The sequence below is a fragment of the Quercus lobata genome, chromosome 4, assembly GCF_001633185.2.
Source record: "Quercus lobata isolate SW786 chromosome 4, ValleyOak3.0 Primary Assembly, whole genome shotgun sequence".
In the NCBI taxonomy this organism is placed as follows: domain Eukaryota; kingdom Viridiplantae; phylum Streptophyta; class Magnoliopsida; order Fagales; family Fagaceae; genus Quercus; species Quercus lobata.
In genome coordinates, this window is record NC_044907.1 from 40,643,273 (window position 1) to 40,660,695 (window position 17,423).

The 17,423-nt window shown below is 33.7% G+C and overlaps 1 protein-coding gene and 1 long non-coding RNA gene across 2 annotated transcripts; both read left to right on the forward strand.

Annotated features, from left to right (window-relative positions):
* Window positions 1-430: 430 nt before the first annotated feature.
* LOC115986840 lies at window positions 431-921 on the forward strand. Its single transcript, XR_004090902.1, has 2 exons — window positions 431-508; window positions 771-921. It is a non-coding gene; the product is annotated as an uncharacterized LOC115986840 (long non-coding RNA).
* A 14,815-nt stretch (window positions 922-15,736) lies between these two features.
* LOC115986842 (uridylate kinase-like) lies at window positions 15,737-17,219 on the forward strand. The gene is made up of 3 exons (XM_031110178.1): window positions 15,737-16,503; window positions 16,639-16,809; window positions 16,896-17,219. Exons 1-3 carry the CDS (start codon window positions 16,233-16,235, stop codon window positions 16,991-16,993), a joined length of 540 nt encoding a protein of 179 aa, XP_030966038.1. The 5' UTR covers window positions 15,737-16,232; the 3' UTR covers window positions 16,994-17,219.
* Window positions 17,220-17,423: the final 204 nt, after the last annotated feature.

The following is a 17,423-nucleotide window of genomic DNA, read 5'->3' on the forward strand; positions in this document are numbered from 1 at the left end:
GGGAAGGCCAAATGCTATAAGGCCAAATTTATTTTGAGATATAGCTACAGTACCATCTCAAATGTAAGATGGTACTGTAGCTGAATTGCATAAAAAAATATTTTTTTAATCCTCTCAATTCTCTCTCCTCTCTCATTTTAACCCGGCAATTTCTCTCTCCTCTCTCATTTTTTCTCTTTCTTTTCTCTCTCTGCTTTCTCTCTCTTTCTTTCTGCTCTCTGATTCTTCTCAATATCTTCACTCTCTCCGGCAACTCTCTAGATCGGCGTTGGTTTTCTAGATCGGTGGTGGGTCTCTAGATCGGCAGTGGGTTTCTAGATCGGTGGTGGGTGGGTGTCCGCTATCCTTTAAGCTTCCCAGCTGTGAATCCGCTTCCTTCAAGCTTCGGCGGTGGTGGGTCTGGTTTTTGACAGTGGGTTGTTGGGTTTTTTTTTTTTTTTTGGTGGTGTTGATGGGCGGAGAGGGTGGTGGTGGTGGTGTTGACTGTTTTTTGACCGTGGGTTGCAAGGTTTGCTTTTGACTGTGGGTGGGTCTCTGCTATTTTCCTTCTCCGGCAACTCTCTCTCTCTTTCATTTTTCCTTCTTCGCGTGGGTCAACAAAATCAACTTCCTTCAAGCTTCCCAGCGGCAAATCCGCTTCCTTCGAGCTTCGGCGGTGGTGGGTCTGGTTTTTGACAGTGGGCTGCTGGTTTTTTTTTTTTTTGGTGGTGTTGATGGGCGGAGAGGGTGGTGGTGGTGGTGTTGACTGTTTTTTGACCGTGGGTTGCAAGGTTTGCTTTTGACTGTTTGGTGTGTGAGACAAAAATATTGTGGGTTTTTTTGTTTCTGTTTTGGTTTGGGTGTTGGGGGAAATTCTTGATATAAACGAAAATTTGTGTGAATTAATGTGAAAGTTGATTGATTTAGATTTGAGGGAATGAACCCAATTTCTGTGAATCATTTGTGTGTGTGTGTGTGTTGGCTTGATTGATTTGGAAATGGAGTCCGATTTTTTTGAATCGGTGTGGATCGTGGCGGGTCGTGGTGGCTCTGGGGCTGAGGATCGTGGTGGATCGGCGGGTTTGGAGTTCTGGGTTAATCTATGGGTTTGATTTTGATTTTAATTTTGTTAATCTATGGGTTTCTGGGTTTCGGTGGCCATGAGTTTGTGGCTGGTGTTTCTGGGGTTTCAAGAAAACAACAGTTTGGTATGTTCTTCGTGGTGGTGGTGGTTGCAGAGGTTATTTGGGGATTGGGTTTTTGTTTTTATTTGGGTTTTAGGATATATTATTTTATTATGTAAAAATATTATTTTAATGAATAGAATAGGAAAATAAAAGTTGGGATGTTGGATGTATTGAAAAATGGTATGGTATAAATGATAAAGTAGCTTTTTAGGATAGTAAAATAAGATGGGATATGAGATCCGGATGTGGATGCTCTAAGGAGGTTTAAAGCTATATTTCAAATAGCAACAGATATCTTATATATAAAAAGCACCAATGTCCACTACAGTGCTTTGATACTGTGCACCTAACGTATTTCACTGTATAGCACTGTAGCTGCAACAGTAGTTTCGTGAGTCCTCTTTTTTTTTTTTTATTACCCTTTTGTTTAAGTTTTGCGCAGTAGCTACAGTGCCAAGCGGCACTGTAGCTACAGTAGTTGCATTTTTTTTTAGTCTTCCATATGTATTTATATATATATATATATTGTTATACTGACACAACAAATTTCACAATATTTTTACAATTATTGAGGTGTCAATTTCTTATAAGTCAAAATAAAATAATAAAATATGAAACTGTGATCAATCACAACCGAAAATAAACATTTTGTGAAAATGTTGTAACACTTGTTAGTACAGTATTTTTCAATATAGCTACAGTACCAAATGGCACGGTAGCTAGAGCGCCTATTTTTTTTTTTTTAGTAATCTGTTTGTGTTTTTTTTTTCTTTTAAATATTTATGTAAGCTGGTAGATATATTGTTATACTGACACAACAAATTTTACAATATTTTCACAATTATTGATGTGTCAATTTCTTACAAATCAAAATAAAATAATAAAATATGAGACTGTGACCAACCACAACTAAAAATAAATGTTTATAATAAAAGCATGAATGTGTGCACAATGTCTTGGCACTGTACATCTAGTGCTTTTGCACTGTGCAGCATTGTAGCTACAACAATGCTTTGGTTTAGTTAGTCATTTTTTTTTAGTAATCGGTTTGTGTTTTTTTTTTTTCTTTTAAATATTGATGTAAGTTGACATTTATATTGTTATATTGACACAACAAATTTCACAATTATTAACGTGTCAATTTCTTACAAGTCGAAATAAAATAATAACATATGAGGCTGTAGCCAACCACAACTCAAAATAAATATTTTTCTTATATATAAAAAGCACCAACGTCCACTACAGTGCTTTGATACTGTGCACCCAACGTATTTCACTGTATAGCACTGTAGCTGCAACAGTAGTTTCGTGAGTCCTCTTTTTTTTTTTTTTACCCTTTTGTTTAAGTTTTGCGCAGTAGCTACAGTGCCAAGCGGCACTGTAGCTACAGTAGTTGCATTTTTTTTAGTCTTCCATATGTATTTATATATATATATATATATATATATTGTTATACTGACACAACAAATTTCACCATATTTTTACAATTATTGAGGTGTCAATTTCTTATAAGTCAAAATAAAATAATAAAATATGAAACTGTGACCAATCACAACCGAAAATAAATATTTTGTAAAAATGTTGTGACACTTGTTAGTACAGTATTTTTCAATATAGCTACAGTACCAAATGGCACGGTAGCTAGAGTGCCTAATTTTTTTTTTTTAGTAATCTGTTTGTGTTTTTTTTTTTTTCTTTTAAATATTTATGTAAGCTGGTAGATATATTGTTATACTGACACAACAAATTTTACAATATTTTCACAATTATTGACGTGTCAATTTCTTACAAATCAAAATAAAATAATAAAATATGAGACTATGACCAACCACAACTAAAAATAAATATTTATAATAAAAGCATGAATGTGTGCACAATGTCTTGGCACTGTACATCTAGTGCTTTTGCACTATGCAGCATTGTAGCTACAACAATGCTTTGGTTTAGTTAGTCATTTTTTTTTAGTAATCGGTTTGTGTTTTTTTTTCTTTTAAATATTGATGTAAGTTGACATTTATATTGTTATATTGACACAACAAATTTCACAATTATTGACGTGTCAATTTCTTACAAGTCGAAATAAAATAATAACATATGAGGCTGTAGCCAACCACAACTCAAAATAAATATTTTAAAAAAAATTTACAACACTTATTGTTATCACAATATTTTCACAATTGTTGAAATCTCAATTTCTTATATATCAAATAAAAAAATGCTAAATCCACAACATTTTAACATTAATTTCATAATAAATCATAGGTAAGCTATTATTGATTGATAGCACTGGAGCTACAGTGCTTTTGGTTCATTCAACTAGCACTGTAGCTACCATGCCTAAAGTTTTTTTTTTTACTCCAATAATTGGTCTGTGTTTTTTTTTTTTTTTTGAAATATTTATGTAAGCTGGTATATATATTGTTATACTGACACAAAAAATTTCACAATATTTTCACAATTATTGATGTGTCAATTTCTTACAAGTCGAAATAAAATAATAAAATATGAAACTATGACTAACCACAATTGAAATAAACGTTTTGAGAAAATATTACAACACTTATTATTATTACAATATTTTCACAATTGTTGAGATCTCAGTTTCTTATAGATCAAATAAAAAAAAATGCTAAGTCCACAACATTTTAACATTAATTCCTACTGTGCCTAAAGTTTTTTTTTTCCCCAGTAACCGGTTTGTGGTTTTTTTTCCTTTTAAATATTTATGTAAGCTGATATATATATTGTTAGACCAACACAACAAATATCACAATATTTTTACAAATATTGGAGTATCAATTTCTTACAAGTCAAAATAAAATAATAAAATATGAGACTGACCAACCACAACTGAAAATAAATGTTTTGAGGATAACAATAACAATGTTATCAGTTTAAAACCAATAATAACTTGTCATTTAGAATTTGTTCTAAAAATGTTATGAATGTAGCATTTCTCTCAAATAAAATAAAAAAATATCTATTCGGATTCTAAAAATGAAGATATTGTGAAAATATTGTAATATTTTGTTGTATTCTTAAACTTCTTTTTTAATATAATCAAATTAGATGAGCCAAAATTCATGATTTCACATACAAAATTTATATTAATTTTCTCACTACTGGGGCAGTACGTGCCTTGTGCGTGCAACCAACGCTAATAATGACAAAAAGTGACAAAGTAGTTAAGGTTTACCTACTAAAATAATGTGATTCAAATTTAGTGGTCAAAAATAGCAAAAGATATATAAAGAGGTTTTTTTTTTTTTTTTTTTTTTTTTTTGGGTTGAAAATTTTGAAGACTTTGTTAGGAATATATGAATAGGACTCACCTTTGAAAATCGGCTTGCAAGGGAAGGGTGTCCAAGAGTTTATAAATACATGATTAAGCTTACACTTAATTCATGTGAGATACTAAGATGATTACAGACTTTTAATGTTGAAGTCTTAGGATTACATCATGAGCTAAAGAAGCAGGCTCAATAAAGATTTATTCGCACAGTTAATGATAATTTTTTTGAGAGAATGGCATCTTTCATGATCTTTTGACTTACAATTTTCAATGAATATATTTCAATTGCAAGGGCTGATGCCATTTCAATAGTAAGAGCATGTTAAGTTGTTATTTTTCATGTTTGGCTTTATTCGTGTCAATTTTTTACTTGTAATTCTTTCAAGTATATATCTGTATTTATGTGAGGATTTATTGTACTTGGTTTAGTCGCAAGATGATAAAGTTTTGCTCAAGACAGCAGTTCTGGTGATTGGTTGGTGACTATACCAAGCTGCCAGATGGCACGTGAGCAACATATGGGAGATTTGAATTTTAGTTATGGCAGGGTGGTTGGCAACTGGCTTTCAAGTTGGCCAGCCCATTAGTGAGTTGCTAGGCACTTTGACAACTAATTTTTGTATGACTCTCATTTCCTTCACCCACACTAATATATAACTTCATTTCAAAGCAACAGTAAGAGCATTCACATAAACGCTAAATAAATACCACATTCTAGTCAACTAAACCCAAAATTCACCCAAATCAAACAATGAAAAGTTATGTAAAAATATATGGTTATTACAATAATCATATAATATACATTGTTAAAAGGTAGGTACATTATTGTAGTATGTAGGCTATAAAGTACAGGTACGTTTTGAGACTCGGGTGTGGATGTAGGTGCAGGTGTGAGACTCGATAATTTTTAAAAAGAGTGGATACAGGTGCGACAGGACTCGATAATTAAAAAATTATTAAAAATATTTTTATTTATATTTTATATATATTGCTAAGCATAAATTATAAAATTATATTTTGAAAATACAATTTTATAATTTTACAATTATAATTAAAATTATATTTTTAAAATACAACTTCACAAAATATATTCAAGACGGTGTGTAACTAATTATATGCAACAATAATTAATCTATATTAAAATCTCAATTATAGGGCACAACTTCACACTTGTGTTTCATTGGTACACGCACCACATCAATAAATGCCGAATAGGACCCACTCTCCTCAAGGCTAGAGTGCTGTACAACACTTTAAAGTTGTGGCTGAGCTTTTTCTTTCAAAAACGGACACACCGTCCCAGATTCCCAGGTCATCATAAAGAGAAACAAACACGGTAAATTTGAAAGTTGTGACTTAACCTTTTTTTAATATAATTAAATACTAAAAAAATTATAATTAAATAATTTTTAAATATGTAAATAGTATCGTAGAATATATTTTTAATAAAAAAATTATTAAAAGATGAAATTTGTAGATTCATAAATAGTGCACATTGTTCAAGAAAAAAGTCAAATTTTTCAGCTAAAAAAAAAATAAAAACATCATAAACACAAAACGTACGTTTGGGAAGCGCGTTACACTTAGGATTTGTTTGGATTGAGTTTATTTTTGCTGAAACTGAAAACTGAAACTGAAAATACTGTAGCAAAATAATTTTTAAATGTGTGAATAATATCGTGTGACCTATTTTTAATGAAAAAGTTGCTGAAAAGTGGAATTTGTGGGTCCATAAATAGTGCACGGATACACTGTTCACTGCTGACTTGGTCAACAATTGTGGCTGAAGGAAAAAAAAAAAAAAAAAAAAGGAAAACGCAGACAAAACGCAAACGCCATTTTTAGTCCAAACCAAACCGCACCTTAGGTGTGGTTTGGATAAGAATTATTGCGTTTGCGTTTTTCTCTTCTTTTTTTTTTTCTCACGCGTTTCAGCTTTTTTAGGAGACAAGAATCACTGTTCATGCACTATTTATCACTATTCACAACATTGTTTACACACTAAAAAATATTAAAAATGAGTCTCACGGTACTATTCACACATTTAAAAATTATTTTGCTACAGTGTTTTCAGTTTTCAGCTTTTAGTTTTCAGTTTCAATAAAAATAAGTTGTATCCAAACGGACCCTTAAAAATAGAATGACGAGAGATTAGATTTTAATTTCTACTTTTTACTTAGTGGTAATGTACTAATTTCTTATTGAAACAAAAGAATATTTCAATTTAAAAAAAAGTATTAAAAATTAGACAAACCCAAAATGGTAAGATTGTTTAAGTTATTAACAGACTAAAATGGTAATATTTAAATTTAATGGACTAAAATAACAATTCACCAAATTTATTGGGTGTAAATCAAATAAATCCTTAAGAAAAATAGTGTGATATGAATTAAATCGATAAACTAACTCCTTAAACAAAGTAGTATGATATGGTCTGCTTAAGTCAGGTCGTACCCATTTGGGGCCGAATTCAAGCATTTGTGAAAAGATTACTCATATCACATGAGAGAGGTCCATCAAGACACGGCTTTTGAGGCTTGCAAGTGTTTAACCTCGGTTTTCTAGCAAAACAAAGATCGAGAATAATGCACAACCACCCTTTACTATTCCTAGTACCAAAGGTCAAAAATATTTTTCCCTATAAAGGCTAAGCTGAGTGTTATAAGGCGCTGTATGCAAGAAGAAACATCTTAGAAGCAAGGCAAACAATATATGAAGCATTCATATTTTAAAAACATGGTAAATTGTTTGAATCATTTTATTTGGACACATTTGCCAAGCTCTATAAACAAGAGGATACTATTATAACGTTTCTCACATCCACAAGTCCGTGAGGAGCATGGCTTTGAATCACTTCGACCTGGAAGCCCTTGAAGAAAAGTTGCTCTCAGAAGCTGCCAACTCCATAAGGATACGAGCCAATTCATATCAGCACCAACCTGAAAGAGTTCGGGGAATAAAGACTTAAATCCGTCTCATTTGCACACTACAGTTCATGCCAAAAATGGTCTTGCTATGGTTAGATTGTTCTAGAAAACCACTAAGAGTCTTGTAACTTAATAGCATAACATTCTCTCTTTTAGTATGAGAGAATTAGGGTTCAAATTCCCCACACCTAATGTTGTAACTATAGTACAGGAGTGTCACCAAAAAGCACACAGAATGACAAGATATGGATTCATGAAAGGGAAATTCTTCCACTAGTAACAAAATTTATTAGATTACACTTCTGGCATATAAATTACCCATAAAATAAAAAAATGTTACAGTAAATAACTAGAAAACTGTACAAAAACTAATCTTATTCAAGAAATGAATGACACTAAAACTAAACTAACCAGACAATACCTTGACAAAACCTACAAAGATTTGGACCACTCTAATATGCATTAGCTCTAGCATGTATAATTTCAAGCTTGCCTTTTGGGTTTCTACATTGTCTATATGAAGCCGGTCCTCAGCTAAACTCTATAGTCTGTAGTCACTCTGTACAAACGGTCCTGGGACCCATCCAAAATGTGAGGGTCCATTTTGGTACATCCATTGCCTTTGATGGTGAGCTTAGAAAGAATCTTGTATCTGTTCTGATAAAGCTTTAAATATAAATCTACTCGAATCCTTCCCCAGAGGAGAAGCACTGCAACAAAATTTTGGTGCTGGCTGGATTGCATGCTTGGCTCCAAATCCATAATTATTTTTCTGGTTGAAAATAACTATCGTAAATAGAAAGCTGGTCAAATGCATCAAAATTTGCCTTTAGTCCAACAAATTGGCTACTAAGCTGCGCACAACCAGCATCTAGCCACCTGCAGACTCCATCTCGAGTGCGTAATGGACATAAAGTTTCACATACTCGATCAATTGGATTGTGGGGAATATCATTGTCAGCCATTACCGTAATAGAAACAGAGAGATCTGATTTCTCATCATTCTGCAAAGTACCATCTCTTTTTGAAGAAGAATTAATGAATTTCTGTGGAATTTCTGTTGGGTTGCTTTCAATGCCAACAGTACAATCACCAGTGGTTGAGAAGTGAACATTGTACCCCAGAGACTGTACTGCTCTCTTTATGGCCTCATTTTCCTTGATGGCTCTCTTCGCCTGGTTCATAGCCAAGCTGCTGAGCTGCTTCTCATTTCGTAACTCTGCACTTAATGATTCCATAGCAGTTGTAATCTCTTTAGCTTTCCTTTCTGCCACCTCTTTCGCCTGTTAACACATCAATTACAGTTCAATATGAACATTAAAAAAAGTAGAAAAACCACATCCTTTTTTTTTTCTTTTTTCGTGTGGGGAGGGGGAGGGGGTGGGGTTGAGGTAGGGAACATTTGAAAGCAGAAAAGAAAAACATGCCAATTATACATGATTGGCTTCTGCAAACATGATAGGTGAACAAGAATATTATCAGACAACTCCAATTCATCTATAGCCCCATCTTAGAGTAAAACATACTTTGTCCTGACCCGAAACACCCACACCTAACCTGACTACTACTGTTGCTATCTTTAACAAAGACTCTTGAAGGTAAAGCTGATGCTCAAAATTGCTCATGATCAATAGGGGAAAGCCACCAATACACAAAGGAGGGGGGAAGGGGGGAAGGAATAGCTCATTGGGGAAATTTTTAGCAGCCAGAGACAGAAGTACTATTGTTACCTTCTGCAGTTCAGAGAATTTTACAGCCATTTTCTTAAATTGAGCTTCAAGCTCCCCAGCTTGAGCTTCTGAAGGACAAGCCCAACGGAGATGAAATTGGGGCCAGAGAGTTGGGGCTAAGGCAGCTGCTGGTGGTAATAGTGCATCAGCATGTTTTACCGGATCATAAAAGAAGTTGTAATGCACATGAGAGCTTCCCTCTGAAGCACGCAAACCAGCCAAATATGACCATAAACATCCACAAGCCTCAGACAGAAGAAGGGGATAGGGAATGATAATACCCACTCACCTTGAAACCTCAACTGCTGGCTGGCTTCCAACAAAGTTTGTCAGAACCAACACCCCGCACCTTAGTGGAATAGATCAAAATCATAAACGAATCCAAAGATTGTGACTCTTGATCGTTCACTAAACATCAAAACTGAATATCCTAAGAAATTCTCCCATTAGCATAGCACATAACCTCAGAGATCGAAGCATCCCTTGTCCTCCTAATATTATATAAATCTGGAAACGCCTCCTTAAGAGGACGATCCCTAAACCACGCATCATCCCAAAACTTCACACTAGTACCATCACCCACATCATATCGAAGGAACTTGGAAAACTTCAACCAGCCACTTCTAATGAACTTCCACAAACAAACACCAAATGCCCTAGACACAGATTTTGTACACCAACCACCCCACTCATTCCCATACTTCGCCCCAATGACCCTTCTCCAAAGGGCATCGTTCTCCAAACCATAACGCCACAACCATTTGGCTAATAAGGCAGAATTAAACCTTCTCAAACACCGAATGCCTAACACTTCATTCTTCACTGGCTTACAAACCTTAGACCAATTTACTAGATGAATTTTATGATCGTCTCCAATACCAGTCCAAAGAAAATCTTTTTGTAATTTCTCCATCCTCTTAGCCACCTTAACTGGAATCGGAAGAAGAGAAAGGAAATACGTAGGTAAGCTAGAGAGAGTACTCTTAATAAGGGTAACCTTACCCCTCTTAGATAAATACAATCTCTTCCAACCAGCTAGCCTTCGCTCCATCTTCTCCAAAATAGGATTCCAAATCGACTTATCTTTAAAAGTAGCACCCAACAGAAGACCTAAATATTTTAGCGAAAGAGCAGACTCCCTACAACCCAAAATCTCCACTAACTCATGTAGATTAGGCACATCCCTAACTAGAACCAATTCAGACTTTCCTAAATTAATTTTTAGCCCTAACATCTCCTCGAATCTAGAAAGAATCCCACGCAGAGCTGTTATATGAGTGCTGTCAGCATCACAAAAAACAAGAGTATCATCCGCGAACAATAAATGAGACACCGTCATCAAGGAACCAATTGCATTCCTAACTGTGAAGCCCGAAAACTGACCTGCTGTAGTAGCTACAACCAACATATGGCTCAAGGCTTCCATTAAAATATCAAAGAGATTTGGGGATAAAAGACCACCTTGCTGAAGTCCTCTAGAACTCCCAAAAAAGTCAGATGGGCAACCATTGATCAAAATGGAAGATTTAACAGTTGATATACAACACCTGATCCACCTTCTCCACTTTTCAGAAAAACCATACTACTGTAACAAAAACATGAGAAACTCGCAATTCACATGGTCGTACACTTTCTCGATATCCAGTTTGCACAACACCCCTGGAACCCCTACCTTCAATCGACTATCTAAACACTCAGAAGCAATAAGGACAGAATCTAAAATTTGTCGGCCTTTCAAAAAGGCATTCTGAGATTCTGAAATAATACTGTGAACCACCTTTCGCATTCGATTGGCTAACACCTTGGCGATAATCTTGTACACCCCTCCTACCAAACTAAAAGGCCGAAAGTCTTTAACATCCACAGCATCAAATTTCTTAGGAATGAGAGCAAGAAAAGTAGCATTAAGGCTCTTTTCAAAGACAGCGTGGGCATGAAAAATATGAAACACATTCATAATATCTGTTTTCACCATGCTCCAACATGACTGAAAAAATGCCATTGTAAAACCATCCTGACCTGGCGTTTTATCACCATTGAAATCATAGACCACTCCAAATTCTTCCTCCTCATCAAAAGGCCTGTCCAACCAAGTGGCATCTTCCTCAGAAATTCTAGAAAAAAATAACCTCATCCAAAAGAGGTCTGTGAACCTCATTCTCTGAGTATAACAGCCTATAGAAATGAGTAATGCACCCTTCAATGATCCCCTGATCCTTAGATAACTCTCCATCCACCATAAGCCTATCGATAGCATTGCATCTTCTATGAGAATTTGCAATGCGATGAAAAAAAATTTGTATTCCTATCTCCCTCTTTAAGAAAAAGAGCCTTAGATTTCTGCCTCCAACAGATTTCTTCCAACAAAGTTGTTTTTTCTAACTCTCCACGAATTTGTTCCTTTTCCTCCTTTCCTCCACTATGAGAACACGATCATCCTCGATAACTTCCAACACATTAAAATCCTTCCACAAATTCTGCACCCTAAGACCTATATTATCAGACTCCTCCACATTCCATCTCTTCAAATCCAATTTCAACATCTTCAATTTGTTAGCCAAAGAAAAACTAGGAGTTCCTTGGAAATGATAGGACTCCCACCATGAGCTCACCCTTTCCAAAAAGCCCTCATCCTTTAACCACATGTTTTCAAACCTAAAAGGTTTTTTGCCTCCATGTAAATTCCCACCCTCAAGAAAGATAGGAAAATGATTCGATAGCAGCCTAGATAGTCGGCGTTGACAAACAGATGGAAATTTCTCCTCCCAATTTGCTGACAATAGAAACCTGTCCAATCTAGATCTTGAAACAACCTCTCTAGAGTTAGACCAAGTGAATTTCCCCCAAACCAAAGGCAAATCAATAAGGCTTCGCTCGGAAATAAAAGCTAAAAACCGATGCATAGCTGTAGTCAATGTAGTCAAAGGCGTTTCAGGCGAGTGCCTACAGTTGAGGCAAGGTGGCGTAAAAGCGCCTCAAGGTCACTAAGGCGAGCGCCTCTGTTAACTAGTCGCTCGCCTTGAACAGTTTTTCCAGGCGTTAGGCGAGAGCCTCCGTCACCTTTGTTTTCAAACTGTCGTTTTGTTTTCTTTCTAGTGTAGAGGACTTGGTTTCGTTAAAAAGATGACTGGCTTTTTTTTTAATTTATAACTCAATTCTGTCTTTTAGTAACACTAGTCGCATACCCGCGCATTGAGCATGCGAATTTTTTTAGGATCGTCTCAATAAATTTTTTATTAATACTATAATTCTAGTTATTAACCATTGGTTTTTCATTAGTTTTTAAGTTAATAAAAACCTTAAATATACCTTTTTTTACCTTTATACACACACACACACATATAGTGAATCTTTACACAAACCTTTAAGAAAACTCTATATATTCCACTTTTTTGGATGCATAAAGTTATAGACTACTACTCCATGATAGTGGCTAATTAAATTTTTTTTTTTTTTTTTTTTAGTGATCTCATTTGTAACGCTTCTTACCATTATCATATATTTACTAACTGATGATTAGCATAACAAAAACGATAAATGAGAGGTAGCATTGTTCATTAGATTTTCAAAAGTAATAGTGTATGATATAATATATATATATATATATATATTTTAGTTATGATTAATATGGTTTCCAAAATTAGAGTTTGATTAGTTTTAAATTAAAATTTAGTGCTATGATTGTATTTAATTGTTGATTGTTGATTTAATTTTTTAAGTGAATTTAATGGTTTATGTTACTACACTGTAAAGTTTTTAATGTTCTCTACATGGTAATCTCTATTTTATTTTTTACTTCTCCTTACAACCTCTTTGTTTTCCAATCAACGATTACTAATTGACATTTGGTTTTTTTTTTTTTATATATCTTTATCTACTCTTTATTACTTCTATATTGGTTTTTTTTCTATACTCTCTCTCTCTCTCTCTCTCTCTCTCCATTGGCAACCTATCGTTTTCCAAAATTTGATGATGATTCTATGACATTAAATATGCATTATTAGTTTTTTTTTTTTTTTTTATTTAGTGTTTCTAACTTGATTTGTTTTGTATTTCATTCTTCCTTTGATGCATTGGGTGTGAGAATGAGTGTTTCCCTAGCATTACTCCACTTAATGTGGACAATTTTATTTATTTAATTTAGGCAAAAATTATATTTTAAAAATTTTAAAATAAAAAAGGAGTGGAAATATAAATAATTTAATGATATATATGGGGGATGTGGCTGAATTTAAATGTTAAATAAAATGATATGAGAAAAAAAAATACATAACAATAAACACTAACTTATCCAAATAATTCTATGTAATATAATAATAGTACATTCTTATATACTATTTTAATTATTTATAATGCAATATGATAATATTTAACAATCAAAGTCATTAAAAAAAAAAAAAAAACTTAAAACACAAAACTAAATCCCATCAACCAAAATAGAGTTCTAAAGAATACAAAACTTTATCAAGCTAAAATAGAGATGCAAGAAAAATAAAAATAAAAATCCACCAAAAAATTGAGGGAGAAAGAGTGGGAAATAACCATTTTTTTGTGAGAAAAATTATGTAAAGAATAGAAGAGTGAATGACAAATTTATACTAAGAGGATGATAATAAAAAGAAACAAAATAAAGCATTTGATTTGATTTACAAAATGACATTGCAAAGCAATACCAATACCACCATATGCTAAATTACCTAAACATGATAGTCTTTTTTTTCCCTTAAATATTGCATCTAATATTAATGGCACATTCAGATGACGGGTGTAGACTGTTGCGGATATGTCCAGGCGAATAGAAGTTTACCCTGCTTATGTTAGGATAAACAATAACTTACTTGACCACTAAGTGAAGGATCTATCACTGCTCCAAAAATCAAATTGGCAGTTGGGTCCACAAGGTCATAAATAACCTCTGCTGTAGCATTTACCTGTGACAATACCCACATGGAAATTGAAGAGAAAAAGACAGATCCTTAATCAAATTATCTGTAATAAAGCTTATAGAGGAATTTCAAAATTAATAGGCACTTCAAGGCAATTCTCAAACAAATAATTCTCTAGAGAAGATCAACAGAACTCATACAATTTTAAGGACAAACAAAAGTGAGTTTAATCTCCTTTCAACTATACATGCATTATCTAGTTGGCTCTGAGGCAAGATATGAACAATGAGGTTGCAAGATCTCTCCAGCATATTAAAATTTTAAGTAAAACACAAAATTAAATTGTATCAACCTAAATTAGAGTTCTTAAATACACAAAAATTTATCAACCTAAAGTGGAGATGCAGTAAAAAATAAAAATCCACCAAAACATTGAGAGAGAGAGAGAGAGAGAGAGAGAGAGAGAACCTTTTTGTAAGAGAAAACTATGCAAAAAATGGAAAAGAGTGACAAATTTATAGTAAGAGACAAATAAAAGAAGATGAAGGGAAAGATTAATAACAATATTAAAGTAGAGGGTAGTGGGGGAGATGAAAAGGTAAGGGAAGAAAAAAGTGTAAATATTTAAAAAATAAATGAATGTAAAAAAAGTTATAGGAAAATTGGAAATAAAAAAAAATATATATATATAGATGTTAAAATCGACAAAGATGAATATATAAAGTCAATAATATATTTTTATATATATTTTTTGTAAAAAAAAATAGAAATAAATAATAAATAATAAATAATAATTATGTGACGAATGATGTAATGATGAGGTGACGTAACAGAAACTCAGCAGCAATAAATGTCACGCTTCAGTTTTTAGTAATATATATAGATATATAGATTAGTGGGGTTTGAGTTGGCAACCACTAATATTTAATAAAAAGCACATCAGACTTCAATTTTTTAGACCCACAAATAAAATAATAAAATAATATATAAGTACATGACCTTCCAGCCACTACCATAGTTGCCCAACAGTACCCTGTTGAGGTTTTATTTCAACTTTTTAATTTTATAACATTATTTTATTCATATTTCCTACGTGTAATTTTAATTTAAAAAGCTCTCTTTTTTACAATTACTACTCATTCTTCGGACCTCTTTTCTCTCTTTTCTTTTTTGTTTTTGTCTTTCTTCTTTTTTTCTACTCCTTTCTTACGCAGAGCAACTCTCTCTGTTCTTTTCTTACCCTCGTAGCTCCCATCTGTCGGTTTTTTTTCCCCTCTAGTCTCTAATAGCAACTCTCCTCTTTTTATTTTTATTCCTATACTCTTCTCTTCTTTTTTTGGGCTCTATTGGATTCAACACAAAAACTGGTTTTATAGACTAATTCCTATGCATTAGGAACAAAGTAACAGAGGCTTGATTATAATTTTCAGTACATTAATATATATGATTTAAGCTCTATATATGATGGTGCTGAGTTCCTTTGGAATTCAGTTAATCATTGTTTTTGAGATCTTTGTATGATTGGATGACTATTCTGGCCAGTGTATATTCCACTTCTATTTAAGAATTGATTGACCCTTTCAATTCTAGATTGTAATTTGTAAGAGCAGTTCTTGTACGTGTCCCATGTACTTGGGCATACTCTTTTGTTAATGATTTATTTTCTGAAAAAAATAATTGAAGTTTTATCTTTACTGTCCTCGTCAGTCGTCATTATGTTGTTGGTTTTATTTCATTGCCCAAATTGAAGTACATTGGCGTTATCCCTATGGTATCATTGTTACTTTTAAATTACAATGTATTCGGCCACTTCTATTTGCTGCATTTTATTGATGCTGTGTGCAGAACTAGAATGAGACTGAGAAACATAGTGATTCAGAAGTCAGCATGGTTTCCATACTGTTTCTTTTCCTTTGTTACAGATTTTTGCTGTTTTACTAGTTTGTCAGGATCTTTGATGCAAATTTAGGTGTAGTGAAGTTACTAGGTTTTCTTGTACTAAATAGATATTTTGGCAGTTCTCAGCCCTTGGTGCTGCTATGTAAACAGGTTTGAAAAGGAAAACTTGATTGTACTCTCATAGTACAGACATGTTTGTTATGTCAAATTTTATAATTCCTGATGGTCTATTTCCTTGATTTGCTTCTTTATTTCTATATAATTTTCTCAAACTCCACTGTATACGAATTAAGTAATTTATGTTCTAATCTTAAACTTCAGTTGTTGCTTTCATGCTGACCATTTGGCCATTTTTGATCTGTTGCAGTATGATGGCAACAGTTATGAACTCTATACTGCTCCAATCAGCTCTAGAGAAGCTGGGCGTTCAGACACGTGTGCAAAGTGCATTTGCTATGCCAGAGATCGCTGAACCCTATAGCAGGCAACGGGCCATCCGGCATCTTGAGAAAGGAAGAGTTGTCATATTTGGTGGTGTTGGTGCTGGCACTGGAAATCCACTCTTCACTACTGATACAGCTGCAGCTCTGAGAGCTTCTGAGCGTATGACCCTACCCTTTTCCAACATACCAATATTTTCCTCTACATTTCTGGTTCACCATCTTTATATATATATATTGAGGAACATTGTCTTGGAGGACATTGTGATGTTGTGTATTTTTTTTTTTTGGGTCTCAGTTAATGCAGATGCAGTTCTTAAAGGTACCAGTGTAAATGGTGTCTATGACTTTCATTCTGGTAACAGCAATGTGATACTTGATCACATTTCCTATCGTGATGCTATTTCTAGCACCATAACCTCTATGGACCTGATGGCGATAACATACTGTGAAGAGAATGGAATTCCTGGTTGGTCTTATTTCATTCTTCTAAATTTTCAATGCCATATTTTATCCTTCTCTTTTGTCTAAAAGGTTTATATACTTTCTCTGTAGTTGTGGTTTTTAATCTGCTTGAGCCTGGGAATATCTCAAGAGCATTATGCGGAGACCAAGTTGGCACTTTGATTGATCAGGCTGGAAGTATTAGTTAATGCATTTGGAGCCATATCTAACCTGATTCTTTTAAAGTCTAGTATAAGTTAATCTGTAAGTGTCATTAGTCCTTGTTAGAAGTATTTAAATAGAAAATTAGGAGCAGATTAGGCCTCATGGTGATACCCTAAAGTTTTGTCCTTGTAGTTTTACAGTATACTTTTTACTTCCTCCATTTGTATTACTCTTTTCCTAATACACCATTGCCTGTAAATTTTTCCATCAGTTTTTCTCATAATAACTTATTAGTTCTCAACACCCCCCCACCCCCACCCCCCCGCGGCGGCGAGATGAATGGGAATTTGGTATAGAATATAGAAATAACCTCGTATCTGCACCCCTGCAAGATTTGTTAACAATTGTTGTAAAGTTTTTATTACAGATTTTACTCCAGTTTGTGGGTTTAGATTCTGGGGAGGTTGGATCAGG

Coding starts and splice junctions, on each gene's coding strand:
- LOC115986842 (XM_031110178.1), top strand. CDS start 16,233: ATGCTGACCATTTGGCCATTTTTGATCTGTTGCAGTATGATGGCAACA. Junction 16,504..16,638: donor AGCTCTGAGAGCTTCTGAGC/GTATGACCCTAC, acceptor TTTGGGTCTCAG/TTAATGCAGATGCAGTTCTT. Junction 16,810..16,895: donor TGAAGAGAATGGAATTCCTG/GTTGGTCTTATT, acceptor CTTTCTCTGTAG/TTGTGGTTTTTAATCTGCTT.